The sequence below is a fragment of the Saccharomyces mikatae genome, assembly GCF_947241705.1.
Source record: "Saccharomyces mikatae IFO 1815 strain IFO1815 genome assembly, chromosome: 6".
NCBI classification, from domain to species: Eukaryota; Fungi; Ascomycota; class Saccharomycetes; order Saccharomycetales; family Saccharomycetaceae; genus Saccharomyces; species Saccharomyces mikatae.
The window spans coordinates 385,279-399,467 of record NC_079261.1 but is presented as its reverse complement, the minus strand read 5'-3'; the positions used below and the strand labels follow the sequence as shown (position 1 = coordinate 399,467).

The 14,189-nt window shown below is 36.3% G+C and overlaps 6 protein-coding genes and 1 non-coding gene across 7 annotated transcripts; 2 read left to right on the top strand and 5 right to left on the bottom strand.

The window, feature by feature from the left end:
- Positions 1 to 181: 181 nt before the first annotated feature.
- UTP8 (Utp8p) lies at positions 182 to 2,299 on the top strand (the record flags this gene model as incomplete). Its single annotated transcript, XM_056222221.1, has 1 exon — positions 182 to 2,299. The coding sequence occupies one exon, from the start codon at positions 182 to 184 to the stop codon at positions 2,297 to 2,299; it is 2,118 nt and encodes a 705-aa protein (XP_056081934.1).
- A 254-nt stretch (positions 2,300 to 2,553) lies between these two features.
- Positions 2,554 to 3,483, bottom strand: SMKI06G1660 (uncharacterized protein; the record flags this gene model as incomplete). The annotated part of the gene is made up of 1 exon (XM_056222220.1): positions 2,554 to 3,483. One exon carries the CDS (start codon positions 3,481 to 3,483, stop codon positions 2,554 to 2,556), a length of 930 nt encoding a protein of 309 aa, XP_056081933.1.
- Positions 3,484 to 3,753: 270 nt separating this feature from the next.
- Positions 3,754 to 4,446, bottom strand: SMKI06G1650 (uncharacterized protein; the record flags this gene model as incomplete). The annotated part of the gene is made up of 1 exon (XM_056222218.1): positions 3,754 to 4,446. One exon carries the CDS (start codon positions 4,444 to 4,446, stop codon positions 3,754 to 3,756), a length of 693 nt encoding a protein of 230 aa, XP_056081932.1.
- Positions 4,447 to 4,827: 381 nt separating this feature from the next.
- VSB1 (Vsb1p) lies at positions 4,828 to 7,938 on the bottom strand (the record flags this gene model as incomplete). The annotated part of the gene is made up of 1 exon (XM_056222217.1): positions 4,828 to 7,938. The coding sequence occupies one exon, from the start codon at positions 7,936 to 7,938 to the stop codon at positions 4,828 to 4,830; it is 3,111 nt and encodes a 1,036-aa protein (XP_056081931.1).
- A 597-nt stretch (positions 7,939 to 8,535) lies between these two features.
- ASN2 (asparagine synthase (glutamine-hydrolyzing) 2) lies at positions 8,536 to 10,254 on the bottom strand (the record flags this gene model as incomplete). Its single annotated transcript, XM_056222216.1, has 1 exon — positions 8,536 to 10,254. The coding sequence occupies one exon, from the start codon at positions 10,252 to 10,254 to the stop codon at positions 8,536 to 8,538; it is 1,719 nt and encodes a 572-aa protein (XP_056081930.1).
- A 750-nt stretch (positions 10,255 to 11,004) lies between these two features.
- On the bottom strand, positions 11,005 to 11,078 carry Smki_6.trna14I. Its single transcript has one exon. It is a non-coding gene; the product is annotated as a tRNA-Ile (tRNA).
- Positions 11,079 to 12,545: 1,467 nt separating this feature from the next.
- PPT1 (protein serine/threonine phosphatase) lies at positions 12,546 to 14,087 on the top strand (the record flags this gene model as incomplete). Its single annotated transcript, XM_056222215.1, has 1 exon — positions 12,546 to 14,087. One exon carries the CDS (start codon positions 12,546 to 12,548, stop codon positions 14,085 to 14,087), a length of 1,542 nt encoding a protein of 513 aa, XP_056081929.1.
- Positions 14,088 to 14,189: the final 102 nt, after the last annotated feature.

The following is a 14,189-nucleotide window of genomic DNA, read 5'->3' as shown; positions in this document are numbered from 1 at the left end:
GTCATTACCCACGGACACTTCTGTATTTTTCAAAATTTTTTTCGTCCCGTTTCATCATATGCCTGAAAAATTTGAAAAACTTTTGATGGGATGAGGTTACTATTATCCATAATATTATGTATTTCGGCACCCGCAACCCTTTGAAACAGTAAATTATCCTGAGGTATAGTCACTATTCAATATGCCATCTCTGTCTCAACCATTTAGATTGGCAGCTCTTCCAAAAATTGCGTCGTTGAGCAATTTTTCTTTACAAGCGAATTATGTGCAAGTTGCAGATGGCACCTTTAATGAATCGACAAATAACATAACCCTAGGTATTTCGGGATCATCTGTATCTCAATACATTATTAATCCTACACCCAAGCTGATATTCGACTACCCAATACCCTCTACAAATATCATCACTGCATGCAATGCTGGAGAAGCCCAAGTTAATATCGAGGACAAAGATAACAATGAAAAGGTTATCAACTCCCAAACGAAAAGAAATATAGAAATCTGGTCTTTTGGTTTAATGGTAAATAAGGGTAATTATACGCTGAATGTTATCACTAAAGTTCTAGAAAATACCATCAATAACACAGATGAAAATTTGGTTGAGAATAAAATTGAAAACAATGTATACACAGGTTCAGAAGGCTTGCTTTCTCAATATAAGATTAAAGCAAAAGCAAAAGTCATGAGCATCAAGATCGACACCAAAAATAATTTAATAATTGCCATTTTACAGAACGGGTTGATTGAATTTTATGATTTCAAATTAAAACTGTTGCATTCGTTTGACATCTCATACGACAATTTGAAATATGCTAAATGGTTCACTGAGAATGGAATTGAATTTATTTTTGTCCTCTGTCCATTACAGGATGACAAAGTCTGCTATAAGTTGCTCGAGCTAACAGATTATGAAAACAGAGAAAACTCACCCATAAAAGAGTTGTCATCTACAATCATCGAAGGGTTTTCCTTTGATGATTCGAAGCTTTGTTATCAATTCGGTAAACTCTACAAATTAAATAAAGGAAAAATATACGTTTACTCATTACCACACTGTCAATTACAACAGGTTATCGAGCTTCCTTTGATTAATAACTCAGATTTCGAACACGACTTAATTTCTTTTCAACCTGTTTCAGTAAATAGAGTTTTATTGACTGTGAACAATATCGTTTATCTTCTAGACTTACTACATTGTTCAACTTTAGGCCAGAGAGAATTAAGTCACGTAAAAACGTTCCAATTATTAAATACCGCGGTGATTAATTCAGAGAAATCACACAGCTCAAAAACAATAGCGATTGGTATCTCGACGAAGAATGGTGCAAACCCAACGTCCTCGTTGGAAATAATCAACATTGATGTTGGAACTAATACTCTTAAGGACTCATTAGGTAAAAGTTTCCAAGCTGAAAAAAAAGATAGCTCAGTTATACTAAAACCACTATTTGACGATGAAGAAGTAACTGAAAATATGGTGAAACGTAACAACATTGACGGGGATATAAGTATTCCAACTTTCCAATACGATGAAATTATTGTAAAGCTTTCAGCTCTTAAAAGTAATGACATCACCTCATTTGATGATATATTTTTCAAAGATCTAAAGATTAAAGAAGAACACTACACAGAAAAAGATAGATTCATTTCCGATCTTGTATTTTTGAATAAGGTGTTAGATCTAATTTTTGAGAAGTTTAACGGAAATGACTATCCAAAAACTTTAACGTTTTTACTAACCCACCCACTGTTTCCCTTGGATCGCACAAGAAACCTGTTATCTCTTTTAAGGGATCAACCGAGATTATTCAAACAGGCAATTGTAACATGTCCAAACTTGCCATTAAATGAACTACTTGAGGAGTTGTTTTCTATTAGAAACAAAGAGCTATTACTGGACATCTCATTTAGAATTTTACAGGATTTTACAAGGGACTCTATAAAACAAGAAATGAAAAGGCTAAGCAAATTAGATATTCAAAATTTCATTGAATTTATGACAAGTACCGAAAACGACAACTCACTAGAAGGCTTTAACCATAGTCAAAGTACGCAGCTGTTTCAACTTTTGTCGCTAGTGCTGGATTCTATTGGGCTTTTTTCATTAGAGGGTGCCCTTTTGGAGAGCTTAACCTCATATATCGACAAACAAGTGAAAATTGCTGAAAGAAACACCGAATTATGGAATTTAATTGATATAAAGAGTTCTCAACACGGTTTTACTAACTTGGCTTTTGAGAGCGCATCTTCTCAGAAACAAGCCTTGCCCACTTACACCATGGAATACTTGGACATTTAGAATGGGCATATAGTTAGTTGTATAGTATAATACCTACTTAACAAAAAAGGAACAATTATATAGCATTTACCTTGGTTACTGACAAATTGATATTCTCACTAGAGAGTATATTAAGCTTTTTGGATTTTTTGAAGTCGACTTATACTTTCGAGGAATTCAAAAGTGAATAAGTATTACGTAACATTGAAATGGTGTGAAAAAGATGAGATAAGCTAGTTTTAAAACTAGTTTGAATAAAAAAGAGAGGCAAATGCTTACAGTTCAAATTCAAATCTCTTCTCCTCCTTAGGAGCGCTTACTGAATACTGCCGCACGTCTTCATCTGAACTATAAATAATTCTCTCTATAAAGGTAGCCTTTGTCGAATCCTTACTTATGAGTAAAACTATTTGAGAGCGTGTTCCATAAAAGTCACCATCTGGAATTGAGGCACCTAAATCATCGCCCGGGGGCCTTCGCAAAGGTGGCACATATATTGTGCTCATGGTCACATTAGGGTCCACAAGCATTTGCAAGACATCTGGTTTTGAAACAGTACCTGGAAGAGAGGACTTCGAGGCCAGTTGAAAGCAGCTTGATATTATGGTCTCCTCATCTAAACCAATGTTATCTGAGACTAAGTCCTCTAAACTGTCACGTGCTAACTTTACCTTCTCCCAAGCTTTCTCTGGTATACTGGAGGTGTTATAAAATCTACCGTTAGAAATAACCATGTAAGAATCAAGATCTTTCCTACAGGTAGAACTCAATACATCGAAAGTTCTTCCTAAAGAATCAATAACTTTATATTGTTTTTCTATAACATCACCATAGAAAAAATTAAAATCGCCTGTAGCTTTTAGCCCATCGTAGTGATTCCCAAACTTGCTGTAACTATCCCAATCTTTAAAATTTGCTTCATGGTTCGATAGAAAGATATAAGGCAGCAGACCGCGGGATTTTGATTTTATAGTACTTCGCTCACTACCAAGCTTTAGATTAAGAATAGTGGCTAATTTTCCTTCTTTATTTATGCCAGACCAAGTGCCAAATTCTTGCCCTTCCTTTGATGTTCTGGCCAGGTCATAGGGTGAAAGGATAAAATCATCATTGTGCCAACATGTGGCATGTGTTTTTCTTGCCAAGAATTCGTCTCTATTAGATATTAAGATGAGTTCGTAGTCAGGGTGTGCCCTTGTGGCCATTAAAATGCACATGATTAAGCCCTTAGCTTTTGATCTTTGATACTTTTACTACAAGTCGCTAATAAACGTATGCGTTTGTTTTCTTTTCTGTCTTACCTATATATCATTCCATGTTACTCCACTTTAAGGGGGAGGTTACTTTTTTAACGTTTTTAGGAATAAAACGAGAAAGTCGAAAAACTATCTAGACGCCAAGGATAAAATGAAGACATAAAAGAAAAAACATGCTTGGAGTAGGGACACAGTAAAATTAAGGCCATTATACTACTCTTAATCGAAAATCCTATGAAAGAAACCTTTAATCCCCTTTTCTGATTTATGTTTTTGGTACTGTTCAATTTTCTTCTTATTTTTCTCTACTGCCATGTTCAACTTGTTTGGCTCCAAAGAAGAGCCTTGAGAATTTGTAGTAACCTTGGATCGGGTGGAATGTATATCGGTATGGTCGTTATTATGTTCTTTTTTGGTTGAGGAAACGCGAGAGTCCTCTCTCCTTAATGTTTCAAGCGTTTTCAACTTTACCAACCCAGTTTCAGTCTCTAAACGGTATTCTTCTGGGAATGTGGCATCGTGGGCTGAGTTTGTTACCGGGGCGGTAATGTCTGGAAGAGCTTTCTTTTTCAGGTTTAATCCATCCTCTTTTAAAGAATCCAATGTTTCTGAGGTACCCTCCAATGCATTCTGGGTGACCATCTTTTCTATCGAGTTCGAGGTTGGTCGTTTTAAAGTACTGGAACTATGGTGAGAGTGCACATCTGAATGACGATGTTGATCGTCTAAAATGTCATCATTCTCCGATTGCCCTTTTCCAACGATAGTATCATTCTTCATAAGAGGCTGGTCTGGAAGTTGAGAATCTTTGAACCCAGTGAACGGCTCTGGTTTGTAAGAATCAATAGACGAAAATGATGATATATCTTCGTACTCATTATCAGTAGTGACTGTAACAGATGGGACAGGCATGATCTACGTTATTACTTTACTATAACTTTTAACTTCTTGTTGCGGATATAAACTAACTGCAAAACTACACAACGTGAATAGTAATGGTATTATAATAAAAAAAGCAACGGTTTTTCTCGTAACAGAGCTTTCAAGTCCATTGACTATGTAGTTGCTCATCGATGAATATCTTCACTTTTTGTTTTACGATAGGGGCCTCACTAACGAAAATCGCGCAGTAAAATTTCCGGAAGTGAATAAGTGAGTATAAATTTTTTTATATAGGTAAGCTCTTACAAGACCACTTATACAGAAGCAGGAATGTCCTGCTTTTATTTGGTGTTTGTCTGAGTTACTGCTGACAAAATACAAAAAGAAAAAAAGACCAAAATAAGTGCGTGCTTATGCGCTGACAAGTGTGTAGCCGAGTAATTCTTTAAATCTAGTGTCCTTGATGCACATGACCATTAATGCAACCTCCACGTACAATGCTAAATTCTCTTCTTTCATTTTTTTCAAAGAGCTAGAATCTATAACCCATAGTATGGAGTCCGTTTCTGTTTCGATGGTAAGTTTCTGTTCTCTAGGCATAGCATTCCCTGGTGCAATGATTTTCCCGAAACATGTGCCATTTGAAAAAATCTCGTACAAGGTACCCTGTGGCAATTCATATGTTGCCTTCAACATACCTGTTTCTACCAGAAAGAAGACGTTGTCTGCATGTAGTAAAAGTGATTGACTTGCTAATCTCCGCCTTGTGAAGTAGGGGCATAGCTGTGCCCAAAACTTGATTTCCTTTTCTCTCACCTTTTGAATTTCAGATATTATATCAGGTCGATATTGCTTTAATGCAAATAGCAATATAGGTAAGACTGGTTCATCATCCTTGTACTCCTTCTTGAAGTTTTTCACTGCCTGCTCATCATTTACAAATACATTTTGTGCTACAGAAAGCATTTGATAATTACGCGGAGTGTTGGTCGGCAGTGACATTAGATTCCTGACAGGATCTATGTTGTTTCCTTTATTTAATCCATTCCCTAATGCATTAATATTTTTATTTTGAGTGGCTGCCATTACTGCAGATACAATGTTATTCTGCTTTCGTTCTTCTAACCGTTCTTTCGCTTTTATCCTTAGCTGTTTATACTGGAAGAGAAATTCATTTTCACACCACTCCAATGCACTGTTTAAATCAGCGAACAGTTCCACATCATTTAACAATCCCACATTATTAAAGGCATTGTATATGCGGTCTCTTTCCCTAATTGAAGATATAATTAGTTTAATTTTTTTGGTTTCGGTGAATCTTTTAATTCTATTAAAGCCTTCTGCCGCAGAATAGTCAATGTTATCGGCATTAATATTTTTAAAGTCCAAAATCAAGTATTTTATTCTTCGTTTTGTTGCATCTTTATTACTTATCTGCAATAATTTCTCAATTTTTTCTTCAATAGATAAAATTGTTCCGAAAAACAAAAGGTTTTGAAGTTTCAGAACATATATTTGTTCACCAATACCATCTAAGAACTTTGTCTGAACGTAGTCACGATATACTGTACTTTTCGCGACGTTCCCATTATACTCACCGTTAATCGTTTGCAATTTTGTACTATCAACCAAGAATGAAAAACATGCGATTAAAATACCAACAATAATACCCAGAACAAAGTCGAAGATTCCCATCGTAAAAACAATAATCACAACGGTTAGATATTCAAACCTATTTAGTTTGTTCCAGGTATCAATCAATGCTTCAACCAAAAGTTCATAACCTAATAGGAAAATCAAAGAGCCCACTATACAGATTGGAATGAACGATATAATGACTGGACCAATCATCATGATGCAAATAGTTAAAGCTATCAAAAGAAAACCAGCAAATGAGGAATCAGCACCTGCTCTAATAAACAGAACACTATTAGTGTATACCAAATAGTTTTGAACAGAACCTAATAACCCACTAAAAAAGTTGGAATAACCATGTGCGATCAATTCCCTATCAACGTCGTATTTGTCCATTTGGAGCGACATGGCTAATGCTGGTACATTTATAGGAACGTGTAAAATACCGAAAAATGTCAATGCCATCATCGTTGGTATTTGTTGTAAAACAAGTGACCAATGAACTTTATGGACATTGAATAATTTATAATGATCGTACCATTTGCTATCTGAGTTGGCAATGGGAAAGATCCATCCTGCTGCTCTCAAAGTATCCAAAGACAATGTAGGAATGATCGCAACAATAAAATGAAACAAAACCAATGTCAAGATGTAAAAGCTTGGCAAAACAAGGGAATTCTTGAAATAGCGCTGAGTTCCAATCAAAATTACTGTCAATATAACAGGCAATAACCATTTTGCCAAAGTATCATAATTTGTGAACAGTCCTAAAAAAAAGGGCCACGAATACTCAAATTTGGCGACCCTCGTTGTGACTTCGATACCTGTAATAATTAAGAAATAACCTACACCCCCAATACAGCCGATCAATATATGCCGTGGGAAAAACCCTACTATTTTCCCAAGTTGTAGTTTACCCAATACATAAAAAACAGTGCCTGTAAGCATAGAACTTATCACATAGCAAAAAATTGTTGTTGTTATAATTTCGTCATCATCACCTGCTAGCGCCTCTTTCACAGCCAATGCCATTGTGTGATAAAACGGAGTGATCTCAATCATTTCGCTACCAATTCCCGATGGGAAACTAGAGCAACCCCCAGAATACACGGCTTGTGATATTATAGTAGATATATAAAACATGGAAATACCAGTGGGTCCTAAATGAGAAAAAACTGGTTCCGTAATTGGAAAAATGATCATACCATAAGATAAGGCATCTAAAATGTTCAAAAGCAAACCTAGTACCGCGGCTGGTAGATAATGTATAAACTTGGAAGGAAAGGACGTGCACAAACGCCTAAAATTTCTTGGTCTAGAACGTAAATTATGTGAGGAGCGGAGAGATTGATATCCGCCTTCGTAATCATCTTCTAGTTCTGATGTCAGCCCATTTTGCAGCCCACGATTTCGATCGTCGTTAATATTAGACGATGCTGGGCTAAGTAATAATCTAGAGTATTCATCTGAATACTCTTCATCAATATCCTCTTCTATTGTGCGCATGGATTGATCATCTTTTCTGTCACCACTATCTATAATGTCCATATAATCTTTGATAGTCGGAGAATTTTCCTCCACAGAGGAAGAGCAAAATTCGTTGGACAGCTGAGCAGTCTGCCTATGCAAGTTTTCTGATCCGTGTATTACTTTGGGATGTTGTTTGTTTGACAAGGGGAGTTTTGAATCTGACATACTGTTGATCATAGGTGAGTTTCCACCTGTAAAAAACCCACTCATGTATGAACGGCATAATGGAGGTGACATTGCACTAACACTTGCTCTATGCATCTTGTTAATAGATGAATCCTGGTTTATTCCCAGAGATACTGATATGGCCTCCGAAAGCGAGGAATTACTCCTGCGTCTCCTAATAGTCCTTCCCATTTCTTGAATCAGCTTTTTGAGATTTTATAGTATCTTACTTATAAATCAGTCCTCTTCCTGAGATAAAGAAGTCTTTTGCTTAACCTTTACCTGATTCCTTATCAACACTGCTTCTTTATTGAAAATGAAGAATGGTTGCAAGAGAGAAGAGAAAAAAAAAATGCAAACAATATAAAAAAAATGAGTGATTGGCTGAAACTATTTTGTTACAGCAATGATTCAGAATTGTTCACAGAAATAAGAAGACCCATATGATCTAATTATGACTGATATATATAATTATAATCCCACGCATTTTGGTGATCGCTCAGGGACCGATACGTAGGAAAAAGAGCCCTGATAGCGCGAACTTCCTAGGGAATTTTCATCTCACAATATAAAGATAGATGGAAAAGAAAAGCGAGATAAGAGATTAAGTAATCAATCCCCTGGGCTGTTTTTTTATGCAGTCCACTGAGAGATCAAACTTTGATTAACGAATTTAAGGATCGACATGTTAAAAACTTTTACGATATATATAAACAAAAATAATTACTCATAACACCACAATTCCTATTCTATATATTGATGAAAAGAAAGGGTTCAACTTGAGTCACATTAAGCACCGACGTGCTTTTCATGAATTTTGGCATATCTACCTGAGGGATCTTCAGCACAACCCCAGTCGGCCTTGGGTACCCATCTCATGACGGTATTGGCAGCCGTCTTTTGAGGAAACCAAGCATCAAACTTCAGTCTGTACCAATAAGCCTCCTTGGTAGTTGGAATGTCATCGCCCCAATCAGCCTTTGGATTCGCGAACATGGTGTCTGAAATGACTCTTTCAGCAGTATCTCTTAGACCGTCGATCCATGAGTAACCGACACCGTCTGAAAATTGTTCCTTTTGTCTCCATAGGATTTCTTCTGGCAGGTATGGCTTAACATCGGGTTCATTTGTTGTGTCGAAGGCCTTTCTTAAAATGTACTTTTCGATTTTTCCTTCCTTTGGTTTGATCATCTTATCCTTCGGATCAATATTCATACACAGTTGCAAAAAGTCTTTGTCCAAGAATGGAACACGAGCCTCCAGACCCCATGCCATAGTAGATTTGTTGGCTCTCAAACAATCAGCTAAGTGCAAGTTCTTGACACGTTGCACGGATTCTGTGTGAAATTCTGCTGCAGAAGGGGCTTGTGCGAAATATAGATAACCACCGAATATTTCATCTGAACCTTCACCGGAAAGAACCATCTTGACACCTTGAGCCTTGATCTTTCTAGATAACAAGAACATTGGAGTGGAAGCTCTGATAGTGGTAACGTCATAAGTTTCCAAATGGTAGATCACGTCATCCAAGGCATCCAAACCTTCTTGTAATGTGAAGGTGTGCTCATGATGAATAGAACCAATGAATTTGGCAACTTTTCTAGCAGCTTGTAAATCAGGCGCATTTGGTAGACCAATTGCAAACGAGTGCAGACGTGACCAACCGGATGTGTGTAAATGACCTTGGTCGTCGATACCTGCGAGTTGCTTCTCGTCAACACTGGATTCTTCGTTGACATCTGCGTTAGCCTTCTCCGTTTCACGAGCAGCAATTGCGGCAATCAAAGAAGAGTCTAGACCACCAGATAATAGAACACCGTATGGAACCTCAGCCATAAGCCTCTTTCTAACGGCTTTTTCTAAGCTGTGTCTAATGGCAAGATAATCAACTGGTGTAGATGGAATACGTTTTTCATCCAACCAATCTGGGGTGAAGTAACGAGTAATCTTGTCAGTTTGAGAATCATAGACATGACCTGGTGGGAATGCAATGATACTATCACAAACGTCGGTTAAACATTTTAGTTCAGAGGCAAAGTAAACAGTCTTAGGAGATTTAGAAGAGCGTCCCATATATAAAGTGACAACACCAATAGGATCTCTTGCAGCGACGATACGGTCTTTCTTGGCATCATATATGCAAAACGCAAACATACCGTCCAAATATTTTGGAGCATCAATATCGTGTTCCAAATACAATGGTATGATGGGTTCACAGTCACTAAAAGTTTGAAACTTGTAATCAGAGCACTCCTCTCTTAGTTGGATGTGGTTGTAGATCTCACCATTAACACCAAGCATATATTCACCGTCAGCTGAAGTGATCGGTTGGGCACCAGAATCTAAACCAACAATAGCCAACCTCTCATGAACGAAGATGGTGGAATTCATAACAGCGTTACCGGACCAATCTGGTCCACGGTGTCTGATCCGCTTGGATAATTGAAGAGCTTTTGGTTTGAAACTATGAATATCATCATGTTTGAAGGCTGCAAAGATACCACACATGTTTAGTTAGAAGTAAGTTTTTTTGTTTTACTTACTTTACCTGAAAGCAAAAAGAACAGAAAATTATATAAACTTTCAAAATCTTTTAAATATTTAATTCGAGACAAAGAGATAGGACTGAACTTTAATGACTTTTCTCTAGAGAAATCTTGTTATGGGTCGATGTGCTTAGAAAATTTGCAAAAAACCCACGCCGTGCGGCACCCATATGTAAGTAAAGATTTACAAGTATAAAAAACATGTAGGCCATTTATCGCAGGGTCCATTGCTACTGAGGTATGACTTCACAGATCTTAAAATAGCTGTCAAGTCAGAAGAATGGATCCAATAAACGAGTTTTAGTCATCCAGGAAGTAGAGTTCGGACGGTACACCTAATGCATACTGTCCTGTCGTACTATCCGCAGTTTTGATATTCCTCCTCCAAGTAGATACGGAGCCCTTCAAATGATTTCTTTACTAAACTAGATCAGGCTCCACCTTAATGAGAGGTATTATAAGTTCCAACTAGAAATAAGCATGAACTCATTTCGTTTATGCTTTGTTTAAGAGAATGTTATTCTTAAGAACGATCTTGCTCTTCTTTTACATTGTTTAATGTGTAATATAAAATCGTTTTGCACGTACGATACCGCTACACATGTTACTACACTACTTTGAGAGAGAAAGAAAGAACATAAAAGTCATCAGAAAAAAACATATTCAGCTGAGTAACAATTGTCTATCACATCAAAAAATGATGAGGCAAAAATGGTCTCTAGCGGGATCGAACCGCTGATCCCCGCGTTATTAGCACGGTGCCTTAACCAACTGGGCCAAGAGACCAATATCTGTTGAAAGTTGTTGTATCTTAAGATGAGATACGTCAGTATGACAATACATCATTCTAAACGTTCATAAAACACATATGAAACAATCTTATAACGAAACGAACAGATTGAACAACATAAGGTAAAACTCTGCTTTTCCGAGCTGAACTAATCAAATGTATAAATACCTGAACAATTAGTTAGATCCGAGATTCCGCGCTTCCACTATTTAGTATAAACTATATCTTATATAATATATAGGATAAGTAACATCCCGTGAATTAAGTTGATAAGTCGTTTTGACAATAAGTTACTTCCCTAAGATAGTATATTAGGATTGTCAAGACATCCCGGTATTACTCGAGCCCGTAATACAACAAAAGTTGTCTGTTGTTTCATATGTTATAACACTCATTAGTGGAAGCGACTGTGTTGAAGAAATAGTAGTAATTACTAAAAAGGGTAATTGTTAACCACAACTGAAACTGTTGGAATAAAAATCAACTACCGTCTATCAACTAGTAGTCATACTGCTAGTATATTGAGATAATAGTGGCGAGATATGAGATAATAGTGGAGTTTGATGTAATTGTTGGGATTCCATTTTTTATAAGGCAATAATATTAGGTATGTAAATATACTAGAAGTTCTCCTCAGGGATTTAGGAATCTATAAAAGGGAATCTGCAATTCTACATAATTCTGTATATGCTTTGATTGTCATTTTATATGTTGTCAGTCATTATCCTATTACATTATCAATCCTTGCGTTTCAGCTTCCACTAATTTAGATGACTATATCTCATCATTTGCGTCATCTTCTAACACCGTATATGATAATATACTAGTAACATAAATACTAGTTAGTAGATGATAGTTGATTTATATTACAACAGCATACTATATATGCCAAATAATATTGCCTTTTACAACAATGGAATCCCAACAATCATCTCAAAATTCATTCATTTCTCAGAAACGAACTTAGACACTCTAATCAAAACAGTACTAATAAACAACATATATAAATAGTAGTATTCCAGGAAACTAAAATGCAATGCAAGACTTGATATATAGAAGAACAAGTTAAAATTTGGACCTGAGATTTTTCTTTAATACTTTGATAAGTTCGCTAGGTGACAATAGAGTTATCATCACGACAGTTGTACTAATATTGGCGTGTCTTAATAATCCTGACATATAAGATCTGCCTGATAATTCATCAACTGCGATTGTAGTCCTTTCTTGAATATTTTACTTTCACCTTCCTTGAAATGGCATTTTGTGTTTCATTTTCGGTTGGATCGCTAAAAACCATGAAAAAAACGACAGTGGGAAACTGAAAAACTTCACAGATGAGGTAAAAAAAAAATTGATCAATTTGGCCCATGAAGCTGGAAACTGAAATTAAACAGCTTTTAAAAAGTGGTATTTCAGAGGCAAGAAATACTGCATACCTTAATACCATTAAACATCTCTAAACTATGTCAACCCCCACAGCATCTGATTGTGCCAAGGCTCTCGAAAGGAAGAATGAAGGTAACGTTTTTGTAAAAGAAAAGCATTTTTTGAAGGCCATTGAGAAATATACAGAGGCAATTGATCTAGATGCAACACAGTCTATATATTTTTCAAATAGAGCATTTGCTCATTTTAAGGTGGATAACTTTCAAAGTGCTTTGAATGACTGTGATGAAGCCATTAAATTGGATCCTAAAAATATCAAAGCTTACCATAGGCGTGCATTATCTTGTATGGCTTTGTTAGAATTCAAGAAGGCAAAGAAAGATTTGAATGTACTTTTAAAGGCAAAACCCAAAGACTCTGCTGCTACTAAGGCCTTAGTTACATGTGATAGATTTATTAGAGAGGAGAGATTTAGGAAAGCCATCGGAGGTGGAGAAAATGAAACTAAAATCAGTTTGTGTCAAACTTTGAACTTGAGCTCTTTCGATGCTAACGCAGACTTAGCCAACTATGATGGTCCCAAATTAGAATTTGAACAGTTATATGACGATAAGAATGCATTTAAAGGTGCAAAGATCACGAACATGTCTCAAGAGTTTATTTCGCAAATGATTAACAATTTGTTTTTAAAGGCAAAACATCTCCCAAAAAAGTACGTCGCAGCTATTATCTCACATGCAGACACTTTGTTTCGTCAAGAGCCTTCTATGGTGGAATTAGAAAATAATTCTACTCCCGATATAAGGATATCAGTATGTGGTGATACACATGGCCAGTTTTATGACGTTTTGAACCTATTTCGCAAGTTTGGTAAAGTAGGCCCTAAGCACACATATCTTTTTAATGGTGATTTTGTTGATCGTGGTTCTTGGTCGTGTGAAGTTGCACTATTGTTCTACTGTCTGAAAATACTTTATCCAATGAATTTCTTTTTGAACAGAGGTAATCACGAGAGTGACAACATGAACAAAATTTACGGGTTTGAAGATGAATGTAAATACAAATACTCACAAAGGATTTTTAATATGTTCTCGCAAAGTTTTGAAAGTCTGCCATTAGCTACTTTAATTAATGATGATTACCTTGTAATGCATGGTGGCCTGCCAAGTGATCCTTCAGCAAGTTTATCGGATTTCAAGAATATTAACAGATTTGCTCAACCACCAAGAGATGGTGCCTTCATGGAACTATTATGGGCAGATCCACAAGAAGCCAATGGGATGGGCCCCTCACAACGTGGTCTAGGACATGCTTTTGGACCTGATATTACGGAAAGATTTTTAAAGAACAACAAATTGCGTAAGGTATTTAGATCTCACGAGTTGAGAATGGATGGTGTACAATTCGAGCAGAAAGGTATGCTAATGACAGTTTTTAGCGCTCCGAACTATTGTGATAGTCAAGGTAATCTTGGAGGTGTTATTCATATTGTTCCTGGTCATGGCGTTTTACAGCCCGGTAGGAATGATGACGAGAATCTACTGATTGAAACATTTGAAGCTGTTGAACATCCAGATATTAAGCCAATGGCCTACTCAAATGGTGGATTTGGCTTGTAACACATGCCTTCTTATTGATTTGGTATATTATTAGAAGTAAGAAATCTAAGAAGAAAAATAATATGAGCATACGAAGTAAAAAAGTAGCAATTTTTTTCTATA